The sequence below is a fragment of the Macroventuria anomochaeta genome (genome assembly GCF_010093625.1).
Source record: "Macroventuria anomochaeta strain CBS 525.71 unplaced genomic scaffold BU25scaffold_30, whole genome shotgun sequence".
NCBI classification, from domain to species: Eukaryota; Fungi; Ascomycota; class Dothideomycetes; order Pleosporales; family Didymellaceae; genus Macroventuria; species Macroventuria anomochaeta.
This window is the reverse complement of record NW_022985391.1, coordinates 227757-245632: the sequence shown is the minus strand read 5'-3', so window position 1 is coordinate 245632 and position 17876 is coordinate 227757. Positions and strand designations below refer to the sequence as shown.

Sequence of the window (17876 nt, the reverse complement as noted above, 5' to 3'; positions counted from 1 at the left end):
ACCTTCCTTCAAGGCCCATGGTTCATCATGAAAGGCAATTTTGCGAAACGCACAGTCTGCTTGAAGCCTCTGGCTGATATGCTGACACCCAACGATCATTTGTTCCACACCAACAGTCGACACCATGTTGACTGATAGCATTCGACGCGAAGAAGGCGCGATGCGTGAACCGCAGCCAATGCAGACACCACAGAAGTCCAAAGCGCGTTCCCTCTCCGACAGCACTCCTAAACTGGAGCCCTCACCCAAGTTTTGTGAGCCAACCAGGACATCCAAGGATGACCATACCGTTGTCGCCAGCCCCAGCACTCCACGGCGCCCTGACTTCCTCTCAAGGGGCCTTTCACTGCAGATGCCGCCGCGAGAGTCACCCATGCCCAGTCCTGCACACATCGCCGCGCGTGTGCCACTGTCACCGCAACTAGACGCCCGCAACACGTACGCTTCGCCGGCATCGCTGTTGCCTCGACGTTCACGGGGTGCTGAGTTCTCGAGAGCCTGCACCAACCTCCACCACTCGACGCTGCCTGATCAGTCATCGCCCGACTCATCGCCCACAATCACGCAGAAGGGGATCAAAATCCCCTCGAGGAAGCCTCGTGCCAATTCTATGATAATGGACTCGCCCAACATCAACGTGCTTGGCGCCTGGAGCAATGGCGGTAGAACCGCTCCCTCGAGCTCAGTAGGCAGCATCAACATGCTGGGGTCGGAGGACTCTAGCAGTTCCTCCGACGAGATCGACCCTATGGACCCTGACGACACCGATGATCCTATGATCATGACCCCGCAAGCTGCAAAGACAAACAATGTCTTTGCTGGCGGCGCGGCCGTCAACAACAGTCCTTTTGCGAACATGTTCTCTCCGGGCGGAGTACCCAACTTCATGAGCATACAGAGAGCAAGGCTGCGCAAAGGTAGAAGTCGGAAAAGCTCGAGCTCAGCAAGTGGGCATAGTTCGCTGGCAAGCCCAGGTGGTCCTGCTTCGCCACCGAACGGTAAAGGTGAAGGGTACTTTTCGAGGGAAGCCGTCCTGCGCCGGGAGGGATCCCGTCGAGAGAGTCTTTCACTCTTCACCAACGACCTCCACATCTCTTCTGGCAACGACAGTGGAGACGAAGCTAGCGCAATGCCTCAAACGCCTGGTGTCATTCGCAGAGCTGTAACGCGGAGGGGCAATCTCTTGGTGAGTGGCATATAGTGATAGGTAAGCAGCATGCTGACAAGTTACAGCCCAAGTCAAGGCAATTCGGTCGTATCAAGGCCGAGCTGTTTGACGAGTCGGCACCGGTCGACAGCGAGACACGACGCGAAGCTGAGATCATTCGACAAGTGAGGGAAAGCGACACAGATCTGGAGCGTCCGTCGATGACGGCTCAGTCCTCGCCCAGTCTTCTGCCTACTGTGCCTGGCCTGGATGGCCCACTGGAAGGCGTGCCTGAAGAAGAGAACGAAGGCAACATGAGTCTTGATGGCTCGACTACTAAGGGATTGTTTGGCACATTTGGCTCACTGAATACTGGCCGCATTTCTATCGGCACTGACTTCTGGAACCAACGTCTGGCGCAGACACCCCCTCCGCCTTCATTCCCTCGTGCGGAGTCCTCAGCAATGAGTGAGGACATGAACATGGACTCTCCCATCATCTCATCGAACAATGGCAACGGCATGCCGGCGCCTGATCAAAGCGTCAATCTTGGCTGGACATCTCGAGCGTCTACACCACAATCCATGAATCCTCCTAGTGCTGCAGACGGGCTGAAGAAGTCTAATAAGCGCCGGCGCGATGACGACTTCGATGAGCACTCCTTGAAGCGACGTGCCGTATCACCCGGACTGAGTGTGCACAACAGCCCTGTGATCTCGCAGTCCCCAAACCAGCGTGATGGTAGTCTTTGGGGCACAACGACAAAAGCGAGTCGAGAGACATCGATTAGTGGACAGTCGAATGGCGAGCGATCAAACAGTGGAGGTAGCATGAGCATGACACCTACGTTAGGCCCCAAGCGCGTCGGCTTACAGGGCATGACGGACACCAGCGATGGCCTTATGAAGATGAGCATCGAGTAGACCGGTGTTGCACGACCTTACAACTTCTTGTAGACATATTTCTTGCAGGCATCATGGCTCAGCGCGGCGTTCAGGATGGGACATCGATATTGCACTTTGGAGGCTTATTGCGCTTTGGAGGCTTTCGAAGTAGCAAACTCATTACTTGATATATATACCCTTGATTATTCGATCAACAACCAACAAGCAGCTATCAACTATCTAAACAATCAACGTACCAAAACGACGTGTGAAGTCATCCAGGCGGTACGTGCTCCTGCCGTTGGACCCCTCGACCGCCAACTTGGGCTTCCACTCCGCAGCACCCCCGAACAGCCCGCAAACAACTCCATTGCATCGCGATAACACACCAACGAACCAGACTCGAGTTGCCAAAAGAATCACAATGTCAAGATCATCAGCTCTTGGCACCTTCGTGGAGTCTGCACCTCCTGGCGAGGTACGCTCTCATCCGCGCCCCACCTCCGTACTACAATACTAACACGGCGCAGCTTGCGGACGTCACGAAAGCAATTAAGTCGATCCTCGGTGACGGCAATGTAGAGACCGAGCTTGCGCCCGCATACGAGAAGTACAACGAGGAGCAGTTCACCACCACCAAGCTCCCCGGAGGCAGCACCGAGATCCTGGTCAGCCCCTACAACTCGCTGGGCGACGGGCGCTACTACGATGTCGAGACACAAAGCTCCTTCGACTTCGACCATGCGACACAGAAGGCCAGCGCAGTGCAGAGCTACGTAGCAGAGTCTCAGCACGAGGATCTGGTGTAAGGAGCACTTACAAGCATTCCATGAGTACTACGGCAGCGCTGACGTTCCACAGCAAGAGCCTCGTCAAGAGCCTCGGAACCCACACCACTGAGCACTACCCTAAGTCCTCCTATGGCGTCTTCTCTATCGAAGATGACTCCCAGCTCGCCCTCGTAACCGTCGCGAATAAGTACTCGCCCACAAACTACTGGAACGGCCGCTGGCGCTCGTCCTACTTCTACAACCCCTCTTCCGGCAGCCTGAACGGCACAATCAAGGTCGACGTACACTACTACGAGGATGGCAACGTGCGATTGCTCACAAACAAGGACATCAGCTTGAACGTCAGCTCAGGCGCAAGTGCGAGTGAGATCGTAAGGCAAATCGCGACAGTCGAGAAGAAGTATCAGGAAGACTTGAACAAGGCGTTCGGCAATCTCAGCGAAGGTGCTTTCAAGAGCTTGAGGAGACAACTGCCTATCACGAGGCAGAAGATTGAGTGGGAGAAGATCAGTGGGTACAGGCTGGGTCAGGACATTGGTGGTGGTGCCAGGCGGTGAGCAAGAGCTGCATGCACGTAACTGCTCAGCGGGCAGGCAACCATGTGGCTTTACGACAAAGCTGCAGGCGGCCGGATGAATAGAGGACACAACAAACCATACGCAGATCTCGATGTCCTGCAGGAGGGTGCCCTAACCTCCTACCTGCACGCGTGACGTTTGGTGCGCACCATACATTCATCCTGGCCATTATTGAGACGATCTCGAGCCCTGCATGATATCCTCCGGACCTGCTTCCACCGATCGTAGACTCGAAAATGCAAGACGGTCCTCCTCCCACTACTGGCGCGTTGGTCTTTCCTCGGCAGCAACATTCCCGCGCTCTTTCCTCGCACCTTCTCCCATATCTCAAGCACACGTCGTCTGGTTTCCATCATTCTATCCACCCTCAAATTTGATACTTCCATTGTCCACTTTGCCTTATCGCTTCACTCCATACCTTGCTACCTTTGTTCGAAGTTCTTTTCGCACCGTTCAAATGCTCACAAAGAAGACAGGCTTGCTGATCGCTCTAACTATAGCACCCCCTACGTTGTCGATCATCTGTTTTCACCGGGCTGGGGTAAGTGCGTATGGATGTAACCTCCTTTGTGACGCTCCTACGTCTGCTGCACTTACAGAGTCTTTAGCATACACACTACTCTGATCTACGAGTCAGTGTATTATATCGACAGTCACTCCATCTAAGAAGACGCAACATCACCTGCCGAGGAGGTCACTCGCACTGCTCTACAGTACAACAAGATGCTGTTCATCACATCAGCACTTCTAGCTTTCACAGCCTTCAAGGTCACCGCGTACCCTCGTCACGAGCCCGGAGGGATACACCATGTTGAGTCCACTGACAAAATCGCCCTCACACGCCGCAGCTGGACGCACCACGTCGAACTTTCCAATCCCAAGCGCGGAGTAACACACCACGTCGCAGCCCTCAGCAACACAACCCTCATTCCGCGCGCCGAGAAGGGAATATGCGCCACCCTCGAGCTTCCCACCGAAGCCAGCTATAAGATCGGCTACGAAGCCTTCTGCACCAAATACGTCCCCTACGAGGTCTATCTCACCATGGGCACTACGAGTTCTGACCTCGTTGCCACCTACATGCTCAAAACGCACCTCGGGACCGAGATTCCCTGGATCTTCAAGATCAGGACCGAAGCCTGGGGCGGCAGTAAGCCGTATCTTCTCAAAAGAGATAAGTGCATGGCCGGGTTCCGGAACATGCTGGAGGGCGAGAGAGCGAAGGTGGGGACGAATTATTGCGTCGTTGATAGGAGTGGGGGGAACGGGGAGAGTAAGAAGCTTAGTGGGCAAGGATTTGTGCTGGTTACAGGAGGTGCGATTACTTGGGCGAAGGGCGACGTTAATGATGGTTCGAGGTATGAGGCGAGGAGGAGGAAAGGGGACTTTGATCCGAACAACCCAACGAAGGTCTGATGTGTGGGTTCTGCTTCTAACTTTCCAAATTTTATCACATGTCTCCTTTGGTTTGATTGTTGCTTCCGAAGGAAGCATCTAAGATTCGTTGTGGTGGAGGTCTGGGACCATGAAGGTGAAACCACTGATTGGCCGAATTCAAAGGTTGCTGTAATGGGACAGATCTGCTGTGGAAGATTTACATAATCAGGCATTGTGAGTAGGAGAGGATGGAGCAGTAACGTAGGCAGGCTGGAAGTATGGAAGGCGGCGTGGGTGGAGGAAAGAGCGGAGAGGCAGGAGCAAGAAGCAAGAGTAGTGTTGACTGCCAACGGAATGAGTAGCAACGGAAAGAGCAACAATGAGAATAAGGAGATAAATGAAGGGAAAAAAAATAAGGAGAGAATAATTTAGATTGCGTGCGTGTAGAGACGATGTGTGCTGCTCCCCTGCGGAAGCATTCTCAGCGCGTACACCTTCAAGATCTTTACGCCTGATAGATCTACGTTGGCGTTTAGATGTTTCGGTATAACAACAACTAGTCTGTAACTGACCATGAATTTGAGTCGCATACTCTGATCATGCGATACACCACGCTCTTAGAAATGATAGAAACACACGGAACAGACTCGAGAGTAGGAGAAGGTTGTGGCTGTAGAACGTTCCATGGGCTCGGGTGCGCGAGTCAGTGGCCATACCTTTTCCGCTCTAGGGTTCTCCACATTTTATCGCCCCGAGGACGGCCACCTTTACCGTAGTTCTCCCCATATCCTCACCTGTCAGTCAACATCTGTGGTTGTAGGAGTCTGTCTGCCTGCAATTGCTCGCCGGTTCTTCGTAAGTTCCCCTTCTGTTGTGCCCCGCTTGACTCGACGGTGTTGCTCTGCTCGATGGTCTGTCTGCGCAAGTGTGCAACGGTTCATTGGCTGTTCCTAGCAACAGCCCACTGAATCCTTGGGTCGCTGCCCCCTTCACCATTTTCTGAAGCTCACACCGATACTTCTCCTTACGGGGGTTTCCCTCCAATTTCACTCCCCCCTCTCTAACACTCCACCCGCAGACTCAACCCTCTCCGATACATTACCCTCCCTGACCCTCAAAGTGGCTTCGCACAGCTAAGCTACTCCACCCACCCTCTACGCAATACACCCTTTGGTCAACTCGAAACGGTTTATTCTGAAACATGGCATCCGAAGCAGTTGCTAGCTCTGCCACCGAGGGCCTGACCCCCGCGCAGCAGCTCGCCCAACAGCACGAGAACAACGACCACCACGTCACCGTCGAGGATGTCCCTGATGAGGAGGACATCCCACACCCTCCCCCTTCGGCTGCCAAGTCTGCCTCTGCCGACGCCCCTCTGAGCGAGAAGGCTGCCGGTAAGCAGAAGGCTGAGGAGCCCGCTCCTGCCCCCAAGAAGCCCGCACTCAATACTCAGTCCGAGGAGGCCTTCCCAGCTCTCGGTCCCGTCAAGCCGCGCGCGCAGGCTCCTGTCCCTACCTGGGGCAAGAAGCCAGCTGCTGTCTCTTCCTATGGTGCCAATGGCAGCAACGGCAACTCTGGTGCATCCACCCCCTCTGGTCCTGCTATCCGTGGTCCTGCTATCGCAACTATGAACCTCCCCGGCAAGCACACCGAGCGCATCTCCTTCTCCACCGCTCAGTTGACGCCGCGCCAGCAGCTCAAGAAGCCTGTCGGCGAGATCATCCGCGAGATCAACAGGCGCTCCAAGGCCAAGCTCGAGCAGAAGACAGGACCCCACGGACAGATCATCTTCGAGTCTACCGGTCCTGTTGACGCTGTAAGGGAGTCTCTCAGGGATATTGCCAACGAGGTTGGAAGCAAGGTACGCGGAAATGACTGGTTTTGTGGAACACTACTAACAAGCTGAAGCAATCCGTCGACGTCCCTGTCCCTGCATCCGTCCGCGCCCACATCATCGGTCGACAAGGATCCAAGATCCAGGAAATCAGCAAGCGCACCGGCGCCCGCATCCAGGTCCCCAAGGCAGAGGCTGGTGAGGATGAGGATACCGTTGTCAACGTTCACATCGAGGGCAATGCTCTGACCGCCGAGATGGCCCGTCGCGAGATCGACGCCATCGTCAACGAGCGCACATCGACCGTCAACCTGCGTCTGAAGGACATTCCCGCCGAGTTCTACCCTTTCCTTGCTGGTCCCCAGAACAGGCACACCGACAACCTGACACAAGGCAAGGACATCGACATCAAGATCCCTGAGTACTACACATGGCAATCGCAGGCACCTCCTCAGAACGCCCGCAACCAACCCGGCAACTTCGTTCCTCAGGCCGACTTCCCCATCCGCATCTCGGGAGAGCGTGTCGCGGCCCAGCAAGCACAGGCCGAGCTTGAGCGTCGCGTACAGCAGCTCCGCCAGCGATTGGCCGTGGACCAGCGCTCTATCGAGCGTGGCCGTCATCAGTTCCTTGTTGGCGACCGTGGTGGCTCTCTCCACGACTTCTTGGAAGAGACTGGCTGCAGTCTGGTCCTGCCCCCTAGCTCGGACGACAGCGAGGAAGTCTACATCGTTGGACCCCCTGACAGGATTGAGCAGGGTATCAACAAGCTCGAGGATCTTGCTGCTAGCATGACCATGGCTACTGCTGATGCCACTCGTGAGCACCGTGGCCCCAACGCACAGGCACACGCCCACAACCTGACGCGCTACCTGCGCCAGCGTAAGGCTTTGGCTGAGCTGGAGCGCCTACACGAGGCTAGCATTGTCGCTCCTAAGGACCGCGATGGCCCGACCGGCTACGAGATCTACGCTCGTGACGGCAAGAACAGCATGAAGGCTCGTGGCGACATCATGAGCGTTTTCGGTGCTCACCCTCCCAGCAGGTTCTCTACCCTCGACGTTGACCCCTTCTACCACGACTTCCTACGTCAAAAGCCAGCTCCTCAGATTCGCCAGGACACTGGTGTACACATCGTCTTCCCTGATGAAGAGGAGGAGTCACCCGAGCTCATATTGGTTTACGAAAGCCGTGACCCGTACGAGTCGTACTCCATCCCTCGCGGCAAGCCCCAGAACGACGAGATCAATGCCTACAAGAAGGCTCTACAGGAGGCTTCCGATCTCATCCACCGTCTCACAAAGAACCAGCCCCAGATTGCATCTCGCGACCTTGAGGCTAGCCAGAAGTTCCACCGTAAGATTGAGCAGTTCGTTAAGGAGGAGCAGGCGGGTCTTGCGCACGACCAGGTTCCTGTCCAGATTCTGCTCGGTGAGCGACGGCCTGATGCTGCCAGCCGCTCGAAGGACAGCTTTGCCATCCGTGGACCTTCCAGCGCTGTTGACGACCTGAACGCTAAGATCTTGGCCTTCATCGAGCAGGCTGAGAAGGATGAGCTTGAGCGTGGCCACATCACCACATTCGACTACCCCCAAAAGTACGCCAGCCACCTCGTTGGCAAGGGTGGTGAGAACATCCAGAAGCTGCGCCAGAAGTTCGATGTTGATGTCCAGATCGACGATGGCAAGGTCACACTCAAGGGACCTTCACAGAAGGCCGAGGCCTGTAAGAAGGAGATTCTTAGCCAGGCTAAGAAGCTTGAGGACGAGGCAACTCATATTCTCAAGATCAGGCCTGATTTCCACCGCGAGCTCATTGGGGCTCAGGGCAAGCAGGTCGAGCGTCTGCAGACACGCTACGGTGTTCGTGTCAACTTCCCCAGAAGGGCTAAGAATGATGACAATGCCGATGCCGCATCCCAGCAAAATGCGAAGGGTGGTCAGAAGTCTGATGAAGTTATTGTCCGAGGACCCAAGAAGGGTGCTGATGAGGCTCGCGACGAGATTCTCAGCCTTCTCCAGTACATCGTTGACAACTCCAACACCGACACTATCTCTGTTGCTCAGAGCCAGATTCCTCAGCTGATCGGCTCTGGTGGTCGCGAGATGGAGAACCTTCGCCTCACCACCGGTGCTCAGATCGATGTTCCTGGTGCTCGTGAGGGTGCTGATCCCTCCGGTCGCGCTGAGATCAAGATCAAGGGCACTAAGCAGCAGGTCCAGGAGGCCAAGAAGATCCTCCAGGAGCGCGTCAAGGTCTTCGACGACACCGTCACTGAGACCCTTGACGTTGACCGCAAGCTTCATCGCAACCTGATCGGTGGTCAGGGTGCCAACATTCGCCAGATCGTCACCTCGGCTGGTGGACCTGATAACTCTCGTGACCTTGCTCGCATGGTCCGCTTCCCTAAGCAGGACACTGACGGTGACTCCAACACCATCCGCGTTGAGGGCCCTAAGAGCGTTGTTGAGAAGATTGTTGCCGCCATCAAGGCTCAGGTCTCATCTCTTGAGAATCAGACCACTGAGATCCTCGAGGTCTCTCCTGACAAGCACCGCCTATTGATCGGCCGTGGTGGCGAGACCCGTCGCTCGCTCGAGTCACAGTTCAACGTCCAGCTGGACATCCCCAAGCAGACCACACAGGGTGCTGCCCGCAGTCAGGTCAAGATTACTGGTGAGTCCTCAGCCGTCGAGAAGGCCAAGGAGCACATTCAGGAGCTCGTCAAGGGTCAAGAGGGTGAGACTGTCGACGTCCCCCGTCACCTCCACCACGTCATCTCCGACAACGGTCAATTCTTCCGCCGTCTCCGCAACAACCAGAAGATCACCGTCGACCACGGCAACCAGCAGCCTCCCCCCAAGCCTGCCCAGACCGAGGCCGGAAAGTCAAGGAAGGGCGCTAACGGCGCTTTGCCCTTGATCACCGACGACGCTACTTCTGGTGCTGACGAGCACTCCTGGGAGCTCATCGACAACAACGCCGTCGAAGAAGGTACCGACACCTCCGCTACCATCCCCTGGATTCTTCGCGGCCCTGCCGAGAACATACCCAAGGCACGCCAGCAGCTCGAGGATGCCATCAAGGCCGCATCCAAGCCCAGCTCTACCGGCTTCCTGATCCTGCCCGACCCGCGCAGCTACCGCCTCGTTGTCGGCTCCGGCGGCAGCACGATCAACAACCTGCGCAAGGAGACTGGTACCAAGATCCAGGTCCCCCGCGATCAGGCTAAGGATGAGGCGATCGAGATTACTGGCTCGAGGGAGGGGTGTGAGCAGGCGCGCCAGATGATTCTGGATATCATTGCTAAGGGCGGCAACGGCCGCGGTCGCCGTGATGAGTAGAGAGTGATCGGCTGAGGTTGATATATCATGATATGTTTGTTCTTTTAGCATGGGTGGAGCGATTTGCGTTCAAGATACACAGGTCGTGGGTGAACAATGTGTGACCTTTTAGTTAGGGAATAAAAGTTTGACCTACCCATCCCACTTAACAACGATCATGGTCTGTATGTTTGCTCTAGTTTTGCGTTTTGTGATCTCTACTGCCCTTTTTAACAAAAAAAAAATACTCCTTCCGAGGCGATTTGTGGACGGTTTGACAGCTTGTCACTTCGCCGTCGCATAATTTCTGTGGTATGACACGTACATAGTAAACATGTAGTACACCATACCTTGCCAGTTCTGAGGACATAGAGATCAGATAGGGATAGTCGGAGAGCTCGACTCAAACACACTTGTCTCAAGAACATGCACTACGATAAGGCGACGCGGATGTGGGAAGAGCGGTGCATACGCTATAGGTGGGGCTGTTCCAGTGCTTTTAGACCTGGTGAAGTTCGATACGAGGAAAGTAGGCTGGCGAGCGGTGAGTAAGCGGAGCTTCCAGTGAGGGTTGTAATATTTTCAAGGGAATCTCTGGCTATGGCGACTACGATGATGTACTGACTTGCGAGCCCGGGTTTCGTTGTTATCTCGAGCTGTTTCAAGGACTTGTAGTCTTGTCTGTCTCACTGATTTGCTGTTGATATAGTGCAAGCGAGAGCAGCTAAGTTTGTCTTTGCTATCTCAACCTAGTCCGACTAACAGATTGTGCTATAATGTGGCATACTGGATGGTGCGGACAGCTTCCAGGGCCCTGTCGAGAATATTACTTTCTGTTAGCAAACACAGTTAGCTCTTCACATGCTGGGTCACGTAAGCACTCGTTAGGTATATAGTCTCATCGCCCCTCAATCCATAGCAATGAACCAGTTCTCTCCTTTCTGTTGCTTGCCCACACTTTCGAATGACAGTACTGCACGAAAAGAGACATTGCAGTTGTTGAAATTCTTTGAAACACAAAGTCGTGAGTCTGAAAGTAAATATCGTATCCTTGGTCGTGAAAGCTTCTCAGCGCAGTTATAGCAACAGCTACGAATTCGGTTACCCCCGTATTTTACCTTCGTAAAAACACCTCATTCCATAATTCAAGGGTCTAGAAAGTCTGACTTGGATACCTCACCTGTTCACAATCGTTCAACTCTTCCATCCTAGCTGTCTCCCCGATCCTGTACGCTTGATGTTCCTTCGACGTAATCTCTCCAAAGTAGTCGTAAACGTCTGACGCGGTAGTGGAAATCCGTCTGTCTGTGACTGGTGCAAGCACCCGGATGATCGATTGAATCCTCGGAGAGTACAGACTGTTTGTCCCTGGAAACGGTGAAACCAACCGACCTAATATGATAGTACTGTATCGTAGTACCTGTTCGCTTGGTATCCATGAAGTGAATAGTCCTGGAGCAATGCAAAAACCGACGTCTCGGGAGCGCTTTGAAGGAATGCCCAGTTCCCGCTGGCTGTGCCTGAAGACAGATGAGCAATGATTTTGGGAGACTGTAGCCTTGACCACTCATCGCCGTGGTCTTCTAGGGCGGGATGCAAGACAGTTCCTGGGCTTATGACGTCGATATATACATGAACCATATCTGGCGGTTTGCCAGCATGTGGTTTCTACATTGTAACTTCCCATCTCATATACTCCAGCATGACTCAAGCAGGTCAGTCACTGAAAATCGCAGATCGAGCCCTTCTTGAGACGATGGGGTCTCACAATCAGAACAATATTCCTCATCTGCACGACTGTCTGCACACTTCTGCAAGCCGCTTTGGCATGCCGGATGAGAACGTTCAAGAACAATGTCCCTGACGTTCTGGTCACAGCGTGGATAGTTGTATGTATGATAGGCGCATTTTGGATGGGACTTACGAAGAAAGAGTGTGGTATCGTAGCGCTCCCTTTCGCGTGGCTGAGCGCGACGACAGTACAACTTGTTTGCTTGAAAAAGGGAACCTATCCGGCTAATATCAGTAGAAAGAAGGCGAACATTGCGCAGATAGGGTCGATGGCCGTATTCTTTGTGGTGTATGTGAGGGTCTTGGGTGTGGCGTTTGATATGATTGCTATTATGCTGTTTCTGGAGGCTGTAAGGATGGTCTGGAGGTGGCTGCGTGCACGATCTAGGAAGGTCAAGATACAGAGAAAGGATGCTAATGCATTGGCATGTAATGGGTTGGCCATCTAGGCGGTATATGATACACCAAACGCCGGTGAAATGTAAGTCAAACACGAGCACTTCAATCAAGAGCTCATCGCCTCCTTAGTGAACCTTGCCACACCCGCACCCACCCTTCTTCAGACCCATCCTCTTGTTCCAGCTCCAGCTCATCTCCGGCTCCTTGGCCATCTTCCTCATCTCCTTAACATCACGGTCACTGAACCCCTTGTCCAAGATACTGAACTCAGCGCTCAACCGCGCGTACTTGATCGCCATGTACTTGTTGCCAAAGCTACTGTATACTTCCGCAGCGTGCTTGTATGCGGTAGCTTGGTATGCCCACAGGCGCTCCTGGTCGTACATGCTCACAACCGCCTCAGCCATCTCAGGTGTTGCAGAAGATGATGGTGTCCAGTCGTTAAGTTTCTCTACAAGCTGGGTGATCTGATGCAGCCTTGCGTCCGACTCAGTGGTAAGTGATGAGTGTGCTGTGCATGCGGAGCAGCTGCACTTGAAGCCCCAGTTCCTCTCGAGTCGCTTCATGCGGTGTGCTCGGTTCTTTTCACTGTCGATGTAGGAGATGGTGATCTCCTCGCCAGGCTGGATCGTGCGCATGGCATGCACGTAGTGTGTCAATGTCTCTTCGTCCCAGAAGTAGGCTGCATTAGGTCTGCAGTCGTGGTTCAACATGGCGATCTCCGGGAACAAAGCAGCTTGCGAGATGTCGTCGACAACAACTTCGAAGTTGTTGGTATTGATCCTGTCATCGACGGGATCGCCCTTGAAATGGTCGAGAAGTTCCCAGAACAGCTTTCGTGATGCCTCTGGTAGTGTCTCCACACCACGGTAGAGCAGCTCGAGGCGTTCTGATTCGACCAGCTTGTATGCGTCCGGGTCGGTGATCAAAAGTGGCGTGGATGCAAAGATCTGGTCGCCACGGAAGAGCGTCTTGTTGGCGACTAGACCGCGGCCCTTGATTGGGAACTCGTGTTGCTCGAAAGGCGGATTTGCGTGTTGATTCGAACGATAGAGAGACTTTGGGTTTTGGAATGCCTGCTTTTGTAGCATATGGTAGGCTATTGGCTCGGTTGTAACAATGAAAATGCCACGGCCATTGGCAAAGCTTTGATCGCTGAACAGGCAGTAAGCGTCTGTGGTGTTCTCGTTAGAGAAACATTCCGGCCAGAAAGTCCATGGAAAGTTCGGTTGTCTCGATGCTGTGAGTCGTGCTTCATCGAGCGTAGTCGTGATGTTGGATTTGAAGGTAACCTCTGAAGGTGCTGTTGCTGCAAGGTGGCATTCGCCATCGCGCAGTATTGAATCTGATGGACATGCGTCCCGCAATAATGCTTGTTGTGGGACATGATCCAACTTATTGTGGTTAAGAGCTACTGCTCCGCTGAACAGACCAAAGCTGACAGCGCCTTTCATATTGAAAATCATTACGACAATGCTGTAGGCGATGAGTATGTAAAGAGGTACGAGGGATGTCATGTCTGGTGCAGAGGGACCAAAGGTTGGAGTTTATTGAGAAGTCAAAATTAGCAACGCGACGCGAGAACCTTGGAATATGAATGTGAAACGCGAGATCGTGGTGAGGCGAAGGGTGAAACGTATCTGCGCGGGAAGCTGTCTCTTGTCTACAGAACGGGTGAGAAACCTAAAGCTTATATTAGAAACATGCCTGATGAGTGTATCAGGCCACAAGGGGATCGGTATGCCCTTGGCAAGTCATTTGGGGATGCATCCTGCTGTACTGCATCGAATTGTAGGTGTGACACGCGTTGAAAAGCACCCTCATCATCACTGCTGGGTCACGTTTCTACGCATCGTTACACATCTAGGGCCAAGTCATGATAGTAGATGTTTGCTGCATGCGCTTGCAGAGCAGCAGCGCAAAGCCTGGTGTGGCTGATATGAAGTGTGAAGAGTGTGAAGATCAAATGTGAAACCACAACAGTGCTTGACCCTTTCAGGTTTCTCGGCTACCGAAGTCCGAATCCCGGCAACCTCAGACGACTCAAGCATCTCCGAACGACTCCACAGCCTGTCCATGAGAAACGCAACAACAAACGCACTTCACCTATTGCACAAGAAGTCACAATCATTCAATTTCAGACGACTACTTCACATGATGAAAGCGCTCGCTTCACTTAGTGAAGGGCGGTAGCAACCACGATTTTCAAATCAACAGTATAGCATAGCAAGAACGCCACAAATGCAGAAAACTAACACTCATCAGCTCAACCGACCACAGCGGACCCGGGCCCCTTGTAGTTGTACACGTTGTTGCACTTGCTGGCAGCATCGCTTGCGGATATATCACCTGGGTCGCCATTGCAGTTGCCGCTGGATGGGGAGTTGCTGTTCTTACAAAGTCCCTGTGCCGCTGACGAAATGGACTGCTGACTCTGAAGGACATCTGGTGCCTCGATGATCGTTGCAGCCATACCGCCAACAAGATGCAAGTCGATATGGCAGTGGAAGAACCAGACACCAGGGTTGTTAGCCTGGAAACGGAGGACGATGTAGCCGTTGGCTGGCACAACAGCACCATCGCGCTTCGCAGGTACTGCGGGCATTGAGCCTTCGTTGCCGTCCCAAGTTCCGGTTCCTCGAGCAACAATCTGGAAGACGTGGCCGTGGAGATGCATAGGGTGGGGGTAAGGATGGGTGTTTTGCAAGTGGATTTGCACGACTTGGCCAAACTTGACAACCCACGGGTTGACACCTGGGCCGTATGTTGCGGGATCCAGGGCTGCGTTGCCGGTCGATAATGCAGTGAACAGTGAGGGAACCTTCGCTGGCGTCCAGGGCTGAGGACCAAGACCAGTGCGGGTGCCAATGCTGGAGAAGTAGGTCTGGTTCGTCGAGAGTTCGATCTTATTATCAACTGGCGAGAGAAGCTTCTGGCCATCTAGCGGCTTCAAATTGAAGTCGTCGAAGGTGGCAGCTGGAACCCAGCTGAGCGTAAGGAGATTGGTGATGATGCTGAGCAGGCTGCCAAGAAGGCTCTGCACGATGTTACCAATGATTGTGATTTGATTCACCGGAGGAATCGCGCCAGTCAGCATGTCCGTTGTGAGCTTGACGATATATTGCGCGTTCGCTGAAGTGCCCAATGTTGCAACCTTTCCTTCTACGACAACGCCGTAACTCTGGCCGGCGCAGATGACGATAGTGTCTGCCTGTGTGGACTGGACTTGCACACCATCGACTTCGACTACATTGAGCTTGTAGCCTTCTATATGGAATTGACCACATGCCAAGCCACCAATATTGACAATCCTGAGTAGGTATCGCTTTCCAGCAGCGATCTGGATGTTGGGGCCCTGTTTCTTGTCGTCGAACAAGATCGAATCTGGGGATGGAAGATCGCCATTCGTGTTACTCGGGCTGAGGTAGTCCTTGATGATATCGGGCATCTGTCGGTGGTACCTATGTTGATTGATTAGCTTTGTTGGTTGTGCAGCGTGAGAACACATACCAGTCAGAAATGCTGTAGGTCATTTGCGAGTCGATCTGCAGACTTGACTCCCACGCTTTGTCATGAATGACCATTTTTCCACGGAGACCATCAGGATATTGACCCTTGTTGTGCGAGTGATACCAGTGAGTTCCTGCCGGGTTGGCGACGAAGGTATATGTGTAAGAGTCTCCGGGTTGGATGGGGCACTGCGTAATGGACACGGCGCCATCAACTCCGTTGGTTCCTTGTTGGAACATGCCATGAAAATGGAGCGAAGTGGCTTGATTGCCAAGTGAATTTTTGGCATTCACAACCACTGTGTCGCCTACGTCGGCTTCAATCATGGGTACACTAACACTATATCAGTATCTGAGACAAGTTGGGACGGGCGAAGCTTACGGCCACTGGCCATTGATACCGATGACCTGTCTGGAATAGCCATCTGGTGCTGCCTGCATTGATCAGGGTCTGCTTGTATGTCTCCAGCTTCACAGCACTTACCGTAACCCAACCGATGTCGAAGTTGTAAGTCACTGTCTTTGCAGACGCCACTGTGACGCACATCGTCAACAGGAATACCAAAGGGTTGAACATTGTGCTTTGCAGAGTTGAAAGTTTGCTGGATCCGAAAGAAGGGAACCTGAGAAGTATAATATACTGTTGAGCATCGGAGCTGAACACCATGCAGCTGCCGATAAGCCAGACGCCCCATAGTCCTATACTTTACCATGATCACATCTCGTTGACAAGCTTTCTAAGATTGGGATCTCTAGTGCTTGTTTCTTGTCGATCTATGCCGAACTGCGCTCCTCCGCGAGAATAGGCTGTAAAGCTAGGCTATAAAGAGTATTGTGCCTTGAACTTCGATTGCAAACTGCATGTCGTGGCATGGGAACTTGTGGTTCCGACGAGGTCTTGTTAGTACAGAGTGTACTGGAAATACGGTACCTAGATTGACTATGATGATCTACATCCGAAGGATGAGGGACCGAACCGTAGCGCTACAGCTGTCCGTCCAAAGGTGAACCTGGTTGATGGATTCGTGACTTAGGCAAAACAGAGTTCAAGTTACACCAGAAAATGAACTTCATAGTGTCTTCAGTCCCTAATGACCAGAACATCCAACTCGCGTGTTCAAGTCACGATGCAGGGCTGATGTCGAAAACTGTGCCTGGCAGGAAGGCGCTAGTGCGGGGTAAAAGGGAAGCGGACAGTGCAGATCATCGCCACCTATGGCTACCAACACTAGTCCTGAACTTCAACGAATCAATACCGGACTTCTCGTGGAGACCCGACATGTCGTCGACGGCGCATCACAGTTGAGCCACGCTCAGCTGAAGATTGTACTGGTTCACCAAACGGGCCCTAACATCCCTTTCGGAGTCTCTTCTTCCGACGCCTCGCCAGCTCGCCAGCTGAATAGTGTCGCCTTGCCATGCATCCTCGTCAATTAGCTGCACGCCTCAATTCTACTCGACATATCGACGGACATAATTGACAGCAGGTTGCCACCGTCTCTTCTGCTTCATTCTTGACAATTGTTGGTATGCTACATTTTTAGGAGTCGACGGTCGTTCCTGACGTCATTTACTTTGGAACTGTTCTATCAGCTGCACAACAGTCTGTCACTGCGTTCTGTTTCGAACCGCCCGAGGTCTCTTAACTGTGTCCAGGTATGGAACGCAGGTCATGTTACTGCCAGTCTTTCAACAATCTGCTGCAAGGCCTACTTGAGTGAGAGCGCTTTCATCTTGTGTAAACAGGGCGGTCGCATGGAGGCATTATTCGGTCGTCGAGTATGCCCTTGAAGTACACATTCGCGGCTTCAGAACGTTTACACCAGGTTATGTGACAGGTAGGTCTTCGCTTCAGCTACGGGGTCGATACTCTTACATGCTTCTCTATCGCTAGCGATGTCGAAAGACCGTGGCAGCTCCTAATGTTCGTCAGTACGCAACTGCTGTCAAGAATCAAAGAAGCTCCACTGCAATCACTGACCAAACCTACCAGTTACCTTGGATACAAATGGCTGCATTGCGATGTTAACCGATGTCAAACAGCAGGTTGTGAAGAGCAACGAATTGGTATAATGGGTTCGCGGCTGTGGGCCAAAGGCCAAGATATCGGTGAGCTGCACCAGCGGGAATTTTACCTATCAGCCTATGTTTGGACGAGTAAGAGTTGTGAAGTTGAAACCCCATAAGGCTGAAGAAGAGACGGATGTCGGCGGATCCTGCCAGCCCGTTCTGTGCAACAACGC

At 53.1% G+C, this 17876-nt stretch overlaps 6 protein-coding genes across 6 annotated transcripts; 4 read left to right on the top strand and 2 right to left on the bottom strand.

Moving 5' to 3' along the window:
* The first annotated feature begins 14 nt into the window (after positions 1–14).
* BU25DRAFT_413447 (uncharacterized protein) lies at positions 15–2261 on the top strand. The gene is made up of 2 exons (XM_033707037.1): positions 15–1186; positions 1234–2261. Exons 1-2 carry the CDS (start codon positions 125–127, stop codon positions 2068–2070), a joined length of 1899 nt encoding a protein of 632 aa, XP_033558747.1. The 5' UTR covers positions 15–124; the 3' UTR covers positions 2071–2261.
* Positions 2262–2455: 194 nt separating this feature from the next.
* BU25DRAFT_461080 (F-actin-capping protein-like protein subunit alpha-1) lies at positions 2456–3379 on the top strand (the record flags this gene model as incomplete). The annotated part of the gene is made up of 3 exons (XM_033710409.1): positions 2456–2509; positions 2562–2836; positions 2893–3379. The coding sequence occupies 3 exons, from the start codon at positions 2456–2458 to the stop codon at positions 3377–3379; spliced, it is 816 nt and encodes a 271-aa protein (XP_033558746.1).
* A 744-nt stretch (positions 3380–4123) lies between these two features.
* BU25DRAFT_461079 (uncharacterized protein) lies at positions 4124–4816 on the top strand (the record flags this gene model as incomplete). Its single annotated transcript, XM_033710408.1, has 1 exon — positions 4124–4816. One exon carries the CDS (start codon positions 4124–4126, stop codon positions 4814–4816), a length of 693 nt encoding a protein of 230 aa, XP_033558745.1.
* A 742-nt stretch (positions 4817–5558) lies between these two features.
* On the top strand, positions 5559–10092 carry BU25DRAFT_373917 (RNA binding effector protein-like protein Scp160). Its single transcript, XM_033704050.1, has 3 exons — positions 5559–5632; positions 5856–6638; positions 6686–10092. The coding sequence occupies exons 2-3, from the start codon at positions 5979–5981 to the stop codon at positions 9953–9955; spliced, it is 3930 nt and encodes a 1309-aa protein (XP_033558744.1). The 5' UTR covers positions 5559–5632; positions 5856–5978; the 3' UTR covers positions 9956–10092.
* Positions 10093–12246: 2154 nt separating this feature from the next.
* Positions 12247–13841, bottom strand: BU25DRAFT_413442 (SET domain-containing protein; the record flags this gene model as incomplete). Its single annotated transcript, XM_033707036.1, has 1 exon — positions 12247–13841. Exon 1 carries the CDS (start codon positions 13576–13578, stop codon positions 12250–12252), a length of 1329 nt encoding a protein of 442 aa, XP_033558743.1. The 5' UTR covers positions 13579–13841.
* A 549-nt stretch (positions 13842–14390) lies between these two features.
* BU25DRAFT_461076 (multicopper oxidase) lies at positions 14391–16210 on the bottom strand (the record flags this gene model as incomplete). The annotated part of the gene is made up of 4 exons (XM_033710407.1): positions 14391–15585; positions 15635–15967; positions 16016–16068; positions 16118–16210. The coding sequence occupies 4 exons, from the start codon at positions 16208–16210 to the stop codon at positions 14391–14393; spliced, it is 1674 nt and encodes a 557-aa protein (XP_033558742.1).
* Positions 16211–17876: the final 1666 nt, after the last annotated feature.

Coding starts and splice junctions, on each gene's coding strand:
- BU25DRAFT_413447 (XM_033707037.1), top strand. CDS start 125: ATGTTGACTGATAGCATTCGACGCGAAGAAGGCGCGATGCGTGAACCG. Junction 1,187..1,233: donor CGCGGAGGGGCAATCTCTTG/GTGAGTGGCATA, acceptor GACAAGTTACAG/CCCAAGTCAAGGCAATTCGG.
- BU25DRAFT_373917 (XM_033704050.1), top strand. CDS start 5,979: ATGGCATCCGAAGCAGTTGCTAGCTCTGCCACCGAGGGCCTGACCCCC. Junction 6,639..6,685: donor CCAACGAGGTTGGAAGCAAG/GTACGCGGAAAT, acceptor AACAAGCTGAAG/CAATCCGTCGACGTCCCTGT.